The sequence below is a fragment of the Vigna unguiculata genome, chromosome 11, assembly GCF_004118075.2.
Source record: "Vigna unguiculata cultivar IT97K-499-35 chromosome 11, ASM411807v1, whole genome shotgun sequence".
Classification (NCBI taxonomy): domain Eukaryota; kingdom Viridiplantae; phylum Streptophyta; class Magnoliopsida; order Fabales; family Fabaceae; genus Vigna; species Vigna unguiculata.
In genome coordinates this window covers 18,911,667-18,920,510 of record NC_040289.1, presented here as the reverse complement: position 1 = coordinate 18,920,510, position 8,844 = coordinate 18,911,667, and the positions used below count along the sequence as shown (strand labels likewise).

The 8,844-nt window shown below is 42.8% G+C and overlaps 1 protein-coding gene across 1 annotated transcript; it reads left to right on the top strand.

The window, feature by feature from the left end:
- Positions 1–733: 733 nt before the first annotated feature.
- On the top strand, positions 734–2,507 carry LOC114170231. The gene is made up of 3 exons (XM_028055721.1): positions 734–909; positions 1,289–1,370; positions 1,467–2,507. Exons 1-3 carry the CDS (start codon positions 734–736, stop codon positions 2,505–2,507), a joined length of 1,299 nt encoding a protein of 432 aa, XP_027911522.1.
- The last annotated feature ends 6,337 nt before the right edge of the window (positions 2,508–8,844 follow it).

Here is an 8,844-nt window from a genome sequence, read left to right as displayed (position 1 = left end):
ATTTTTACACCATTTTTACCAAAGATACTCAATAAATCCAATAATCACAAATCCTAATTAAATCAATCTTTAAGCACAGAAAATTCAATTAAATCCCCAAATTTAAATATTAAATGAGGGCAAAAATTTGAACTCATCAGTGGGTTATGAGGTTAATGGATTGGAGTTGGCGGAGGTGTTTCTTTCTTGCTGAGGAGGTGGATCCGGCGTTGGCAAAGCCTCTAGAGATGGTGTTAATTTTGCCACGTAGTGGGGGATCAACCAAGGTGACGTCAGTGCCGGCAGCTTGTGGGTCTTGGCTGGTTGGTTGATTGGAGCGTTGATTGTGGCGAGTATTGTGAGGGCGATATCGGTTGTCGAATCGCAATGGATGTGGGTGTTCGTGTCTACGGAGAAAGCGACAGAAATGGCCAGCGCTAACCAATTCTACTATTTTATCTTGGAGCGCTTTGCATTCATCTGTAGTGTTGCCATTGTTTCTATGGTAGCGCCAGTATTTGGTCATGTCTACATTGGGGGGTTGGATGTTTTGTAAGGTGGTGGGATGAGGTCGTCGTGGAGGGCTTCGTCTAGAAGGCGGAATCTGGGGACACATAGCGGCGTATATCTGGTGAAACATGTTTGTCTAGGCTCTTTGGGCCGAGAGTCAGGACGTGAGGGTGATTTATCGCGGGCAGCGGTTGAGGGAGTGTAATCATTGTAGAACTTGGTGTGAAGGTTTTGCATCTCTTCCATGGGGACGCTGTCCGCGGGACAAAGCTTGAGTTCGTGTATGGAGGCAGGGGTAGAGGTAGACGTTATTAGCGAATGGTCCTGGTTTGAGGGTGAGAGCCATACATTGCAGAATCATTTCTTGGTTGAGGTGGGGTTTGCGGAGGGCAGCTTTGCTGAAGCAGTCGATGAAAGCACGTAGCATGTCGTCTTGTTCTTGTCTGACGATGAGAAGGGATAGGGTTGTGGTTTGATGTGGGCTGTAAGACTCGTGAAATTAGTTAATTAAATAATTAATTAATTAATAAATGCGAGTAGAAAGAGCCTTTATGACATTAATTGTTGTTTGGTGTGACATGGAAAAGTACTAGCTCAAATGGTTGAGAGTACTTTGATTGTGTGAGAGGACTTGGGTTCGAGTCCTATGTATGCCAATTATGTGTTGTATGGTTTATTTATTATTTTGTTTTGGTAATGGAATTGTGAATGATGAGTGATAGTATAATCATAAGATTATAATGGTCATCACCAAATGTGATTTGGCATAGTGGTTATGCTTTGTTCTTGTGAGTGGAAGGTCATGGGTTCACGATAGGCCAGGAACTGTTATGTTCCCGTCGACTACTATTGGGGCTAGTGGGGAATGCGCTTATCGATGTGTTTGTTTGTGGCATGTTGCGTGTTAAATGTGAAAAGTGTGTGGTTTTGTTTGACTAAGCGACTGATTTTTAACAGTTGTAATGTGGCGTATCCAGGCTGTGGCTGCTAACAAGAGGAGGAGGAGTAGTGGGGATGCTGAATACTGGTGGACAGGCATGCAACAACAGATGGAGAATAGTGAAGAGCCAATATCTTGGGCGAACTTTAGAACTCATTTCCTGGAGAAGTACTTTCCAGATACGGCGAGACAGGACAGGGTGGCTGAATTCCTCGCATTGCAGCAGGGAGACATGACAGTGCAGGAATATGTGAATAAATTTGAGCACTTGGCGAGGTATTCCTCACAGAACATCACGGAAGAGTGGAAGTGTTTAAAGTTTGAGCGAGGACTCAGACTTGAGCTGAAGAGGGTGGTAACACCTTTGAGAGAGAGGAGATTTCCTATCTTGGTGGAACAGGCCAAGAGTGCGGAGCACCTTGAGAAGGGCCCTGGTCCAGTTGTGAGACGACATCAGAAAAATGTCGTTGAGGCTAGGCAGATGAAAAAGCCTTCTAGCAGACCACAGACATCCCAGGGTCCCTCTTGCTACCAGTGTGGTGGACCCCATCTTAAGAGGAACTGTCCTCAGTTGGCAAGCGGAGTAGGAGGGTCAGGTGACCGCCGCAAATGTTTTATATGTGACAAACCGGGACACTTCGCCTATAATTGCCCAGAAAAGAAGAGTCTTGGCACGAAGAATCCAACACCATCGCCAGCAGAGCGAGCTAGGGCAGCAGGCAGAGTCTTTGCCCTATCCACCACCGAGGCTACACAGTCGGGTAATCTTATTCTTGAACCTTGTGTGTTGTTTGGTAAAGTAGTACTAGTGTTGTGTGATTCTGGGGCAACCCATTCCTTTATTTCTAATGTGTGTGTGGGGAGATTGAATTTGGTGACACGTGATTTAGAATGTGAGTTGCTTGTATCAACTCCCTCCTCAAGTCAAGTGGCTACCAGTTCCGTCTACGTTGGGTGTTCAATGGAAGTGGCAGGTCGCACATTCAAGGTGAACTTGGTGTGCTTGCCTTTGGAGGGACTGGATGTAATCTTGGGGATGGACTGGCTGTCTAACAATCACATCATAATTGATTGTTGAGGTGCAATTTGGCATTCCCAGAACATGAGGGATTAGAGCTAATTTCGGCTCAGCGGGCGATAAAGGAAGTAGAAGCCGGAGCCACCTGCTTTATGATTGTGGCGCATGCAGAGAAGAATAGTACCGCCGAGAATATCAGTGTGATTCCGGTAGTGGAGGAGTATGCGGTTTGTGGAGGGGTTCTCCAAGATGGTAAGTCCCTTCACTCAATTCACTAGAAAGGACCAGCCTTTCTCTTGGACAAACGAGTGTGAGGTCTGTTTTGAGGATATGAAGAAGAGATTAACCACTGCACCAATATCAGCTATTCCTGACACCACCAAGACGTTTGAGGTGTACTGTGATGCTTCATACCAGGGTCTAGGTTGTGTGTTGATGCAGGAGAAATGGCCTATTGCTTATGCATCTCGTCAGCTGAAGGTGCATGAGAAAAACTATCCTACACACGACTTAGAATTGGCGGCGATGGTTTTTGCTCTCAAAACTTGGAGGCACTACTTGTATGGGGCACAATTTCAGGTATTCAGTGATCACAAGAGTTTAAAATACGCGTTTGATCAGAAGGAATTGAATATGAGGCAGAGGCGCTAGATGGAATATCTGAAGGACTATTACTTTGAGTTGTTATACCACCCTAGTAAGGCTAATGTCGTAGCAGACGCTCTAAGCAGGAAGAAAGCTCTTGTGTCGGCTATGATGATTAAGGAGTTAGACCTGATTGAGAAGCTGCGAGATATGAATCTGGGGTTGGATATAGAGGCATGTCACATATGGTGCAGCATGTTGAAGATCACTAATGAGTTCCTGGATGAGGTTCGGGTGGAATAGGGTAAGGATCAGGAATTGCAACATATTATTAGTGAGTTGGGCACAGGGAAGAGAAAAGATTTCAGGATGGGTAGAGATGGTATCCTGTGATTCAGAGAGAGGGTGTGTGTACCTAGCAGCCCGGTGTTGACGAAGATGCTCTTGGATGAAGGGCATAAGAATCGTCTTAGCATAAATCCAGGTATGACTAAGATGTACAAGGACTTAAAGGCGACTTTCTGGTGGACTAGCATGAAAACTGATGTGGCAGATTATATAGCATCTTGTTTAGTGTGCCAAAAAGTGAAGATCGAGCATCAGAGGCCGGGGGTACGTTGGAGCCTCTTGAGATTCCTAAGTGGAAATGGGACAGCATTTCCATGGACTTTGTTACACATCTAACGAGGTCTGTGAGGGGGCATGATTCCATATGGGTAATAGTGGATAGGTTGTCAAAGTGCACAAGCTTTTTACCCATTAACTAGAAGATGTCTCTAGATAAACTAGTAGAGTTGTATGTCAAGGAAATAGTCAGATTGCATGGTGTTCCTGCGAGTATCATATCAGATAGAGATCCGAGATTTACCTCGAGGTTCTAGCAGTCGTTGCAGAACACTTTGGGCACGCAATTGAGAATGAGCTCGGCATATCATCCTCAGACTGATGGCCAGTCTGAGAGGACCATACAGTCTCTGGAGGACTTATTGAGAACATGTGTCCTGGATCACCTCGTGACATGTGCTACCGCTGGTGGAGTTCACTTATAATAATAGCTACCATTCTAGCATTGGGATGGCACCTTACGAGGCCTTGTATGGCAGGAGATGTCGGACACCTTTGTGTTGGCAACAAGATGGAGAGTTTGTGGTACTTGGTCCAAAGTTCTTACAACAGACTACTGAGAAGGTAAGGGTAATACATGATCGGATGCATGCAACTCAGAGTCGGTAGAAATCCTACGCAGATAAGAGGAGAAGGCCACTCGAGTTTGAGGCTGGTGATCATGTGTTCCTCAGGGTTACATCTACGACAGGTATTGGGAGAGCATTGAAGTCGAGGAAGCTGACTCCTCGATTCATCGGTCCATATCAGATTACGAGGCGAATTGGAGCAGTGGCGTACGAGATTGCATTACCACCTCACTTGACAAACCTGCACAATGTTTTCCACGTATCACAATTCTGGCGGTTCTCGCTTAGGCGAAGAGTATTGAGTTTGGGCGACACAGACACTCGCTCAGGCGAGTGAGGTTCGCCTAAGCGAGATAGTGATGAAGTTGCGCGTGTTGAGCGCGACTTCTCGTCCAGGCGAGGGTTTTGTGGGTTTTGGGTGAATCAGGGTCTCGCTTAGGCGAGGCCTCGCCTAAGCGAGATGTCGTGGTCATGTGTGATGTTTTGTTTGCCTTTTAGCCCACACGAGTTTGAAATGGGTGTTTGGGCGAGAGATAATCTCGTCTAGGCGAGAGGATCTCGCCTAAGCGAGATAACGTGGTGTGGTCACTGTTTTAAGCTCGCTCAGGCGAGGTGGGTTAGCCTAGGCGAGGCTGAGGACTTAGCTCGGGCGAGAAGTCCCTAGCTTAAGCCAGTTTATGCAAATTACTATGTTTCTATGTGCTTGTGAGTGTGTTTTGGCTGTTTATACTAAGGTTAGGTTGTATATGCATGTGGTATGGTGTGTGGGGGCTTGAAGGACTAAGTCCAATAAGGGTCTGGGATGTGCTTGGTGGTTGGACACATGATGGGCATGGAACTGGTTGTGTTCCCGTCGGCTACAAATGGGCAAGGAGTCCTTAGTATGGTGATTGCATGTGTCGGGCGCACGATGGGCAAGGAACTATTATGTTCCCGTCGGCTACTATTGGGCGAGGAGTCCATAGAATGGTGATTGCGTGCGTGCTAGGGTCCAAGTGAGAAGACTTGGATGATTTACTTTAGACGAGGAGTCTGTAGGGTAGGACTATGAGAGGGATAGGCTCATAGGGTTGGACCACGAATGAGTTAGTTTCGTGGAAGCATAGTGAAGTCCCAAGATCTAGTTCATGCATATGACTCATGAAGGACTATGAGGTCATGGTGGGATGATTTGAAAAGTATAAGAATTTAGTTATGTTATTTTGGGTTGGGAAACATATTTATATTCATGTTTGTTTATATATATTGTTCATAGCTCACCCTTTCTGTGTGTGTGTCTGGCGATGATCGAATAACTTGTTATCCGGGAGCAGATGATGTGACAGGTGGGCCAGGAGATGCTTAGACTCGGAGCAAGGGCTAGCAGGGGATATTTTTGTATATACATATACTCTATGTTTTATCATTTTAGCTTTGAGAATATCATGTAAACCTGGCGGGAGCCATTGACTTTTATTTCAGTTTTATGAAATTATGGACTCCTGGTTTTATAGCTTATTATATATTAAAGTTTTAAATTTCCCTTGTTTTGGGAAATAGTTTATATTCAATGCGGTATTTATTGTATTTCGAATTTTATTTATTTAATATCAGTAATATTCCTTAGCGATGTTACATGGGCAGCTGCCAACGAAGTGGGTGGTAATGATGGAGGCGTGGTTCGGGATCGTCACATGGTTTTCAGAGCAGTTGATGGGATCATGCCCAAGACCTTTAAAGAGATCTCGGATTAGCTTTAGATCATAGAATAGGAACTCTTATAATTCTTGTAATGTTTTTGTTTGGGCTTTACCGGACCTTTAGTTATGTTGGGCCTTTTTGGTGTTTCGGCCCATAGTATATAAGCCATTGTGAGACACATTTGTATTCAGATTTGAGTTTTATGAAAATTTGAGTTTTCTCTCAAGTCTCGAGGTTCTCCTCAGAACCACCGATCCTTATCTTTGAATCTCCGATTCAAAGTGGCGGATCTTCCTCACTTATCTTGGAATCTCCTCCAAGTGGCGTGATTTCCTTCCGTTCCGCAAAAACCCCCAATCGACGTCCTCCATTTTCCCCCTTTTCGTTTTAGGGTTCATACCCATTTTTGTTCTAGATGAATTCCTCCCCAAATCCGAGACGATCCTTCATCATTTGGTATCTAGAGCCTAGGTTATCTTGAATATGGTGTTTTTCATGTGCTAACCTTGTCTTATTGTAGCTATCTTTGTATGGTTCAAATCCACTTCCATTACACACAAAAACGGTGCTGGCAGAAAACGTGACGATTTTAAAACATTAAACTGTACCAGTTCAGCGGTCCAAAAATTACATATTTGGTATCAAAAGAAAGCTCTCTGAGTCTAGTTTCCAGAAAAAAAAGAACCAACGTATTTGGAGTTCTGTGGAGAAAGTTATGATCAAATTAGTGAGGAAAGGTCAGATTTGCCAAGAATACGTGAATCAGCGTTTTCAGGTTCTTGTGTGGCAGTTTGGCTACGGTTTTTGCACCTCTTTAAGCTCCTAAATGTGGTTGGATAACATGTCTTTGGATGCTTAGTCTTTGACCTTCATATCCATGAGTTTAAATGCATGATAGCTACATGTTTGTGTCTTTGTGTATGTCATGTTGAGTCTTTAAATGTGCCTAACTTTTGCTTGAGTCATATGCCATATGTTAACTTGAAGTTTTCTTATTCTTGTTTTTCCAAATATTTGAATCTTTCTTTCACTTTATGTCTTGCTTGATGTATGCTCCATGAAATTGATTTTGGCCTAAAACTTGAGGAACTAAGTGTCCAAGCCACCTAAAACTCTTTCTCACCATTTTATGAAACTAGTTGTGAAAGAAGAAAATTTTGCACCAATTTTTGTCTAAAAACCGAGAGCAACCTTGCTCCTTGGTGAACTAAAAGTGTGCTTTCCACTAGGTGTTATGCTACTAGTTTTCATACTTGAGAATTGGGTGATATTGGCTAATTAGTTCCATGCTTTAACTTGGTTATGATCTTTCTTGGTGTATGCATGATTTAAGACTTGAAGATGCTTGTCAAGTGCTCTCCATAGAGTCTTTAAAATGTGCTTTTCTTGTTTTAGTCTTGTTAAAAGTTTTGTCTCAAACTTTTCTTCTTTAGAGTTTAGCTTTCCTTGTTTTTGTGCTTTTCTTGCTTGTCACTAGTAGTTTTCTTTTCTTGAAACTCTTGGGATGTTGTGGCCGAATCACTTGTCTTGCATTTGAAAGGTTTTGAACAAGTTTTTAAAAGTGTTTGCTTCACTCCTTTGGTGGATTTTGAGTGCTAGCCTTGCCTTGTTACTTTGGAAGAGTGATCTAAACACTTGGGTTACATTTTGGGTTGGATTTGGTCTCGGTTTTCATGTTGTCTAACCTCTAATCCATTTATTTTGTCTCGGATTTGAGTGTTTTTGTTGTAGGAATCATGGCAAGTTCATCAAATGCACCTACACCAAACAAAAACAATACATTGATGAGATTGCTTCGGGATTTGGAGTTGTCTAGGAAGGAGGCCTTTGAACAATTAAGAAAAGACAAGGAGCAAAGTGACCTAAGAATCCAAGAGCACATTCAAAGGCTTGAAGCTAAAGAGCAAGAAAGAGAGGCTAGGAAAAGAGGGCATTCTAGGCGCAACCCATCACAAGAGAAGCAAACTCCAAAGATTCCTAAGTTCTATGGAGGAAGTGATCCCAAAGTCTTCCTTGATTGGGAAGCTAAAGTTGATCAAATTTTCAATGAAAATCATGTAAAGATCAAACACAAGTTGATATAGTAGTTTTAGGATTTTTGGAGTATGCCAATACTTGGTGGCATAAAGTTTGTAAGAATTATGACCAAGGGCCACCCGCGGCTTCTTGGATGGACATTAAAACTCTTATGCGCGCTAGATTTGTTCCTCCCTCCTATAGGAAGGAACTTCTTTTGAAGCTCCAAAGGCTTCACCAAGGTTCTATGAGTGTGAGTGAGTACTTTAAAGAATTAGAGTCTCAAATGCGTAGGGTTGAAATAAAAGAGACTAACAAAGAGAAAATAAAAAGATTTGTGAGTGGTCTTAGGAGAGACATACAAGACCAAGTAGAGTTGTATGAGTACTCCACTCTTGAAAATGTTTTCACACTTGCCATTGGGATTGAAATTCAATTGAAAAGAAAAAGAAGGGCAAGGAAGAGTTACTCACCCAACCACTACTTTAGTCATTCATGGAAGGGAAAGGATAAAAAGAAACATGATAAGTTCCCTTCTAACTCTCATCAAGAACCACCAAGTAAAAGTAAGTCACCAAGTGATCACATTCACCATTCCACTTCTCAAAGATCAAGTTCCATTAAATGTTTTAAATGTTTGGGTTATAATCACATTGCTTTAAATTGCCCAACCAAAAGGACCATGATCTTAAAGAAGAGTAATGATGTTGAAAGTGAACACTCATCTCCCCATTCTCTTTCAAAAGAATCTTCTTCCTCTAGTAAAACTAAAATTTTTGAGAAAGACCCTATGTTATTAAGGCGCATGATAGGTCAAGATCAAAGTGAGCTTGAGCCAACTCAAAGAGAAAACATTTTTCAATCTAGGTGCAAAATTAACAAATGGGTTTGCTCTCTAATTATTGATGGAGGAAGTAGTACCA

Coding starts and splice junctions, on each gene's coding strand:
- LOC114170231 (XM_028055721.1), top strand. CDS start 734: ATGGGGACGCTGTCCGCGGGACAAAGCTTGAGTTCGTGTATGGAGGCA. Junction 910..1,288: donor GAAGCAGTCGATGAAAGCAC/GTAGCATGTCGT, acceptor TGTGAGTGGAAG/GTCATGGGTTCACGATAGGC. Junction 1,371..1,466: donor GGGAATGCGCTTATCGATGT/GTTTGTTTGTGG, acceptor TGGCGTATCCAG/GCTGTGGCTGCTAACAAGAG.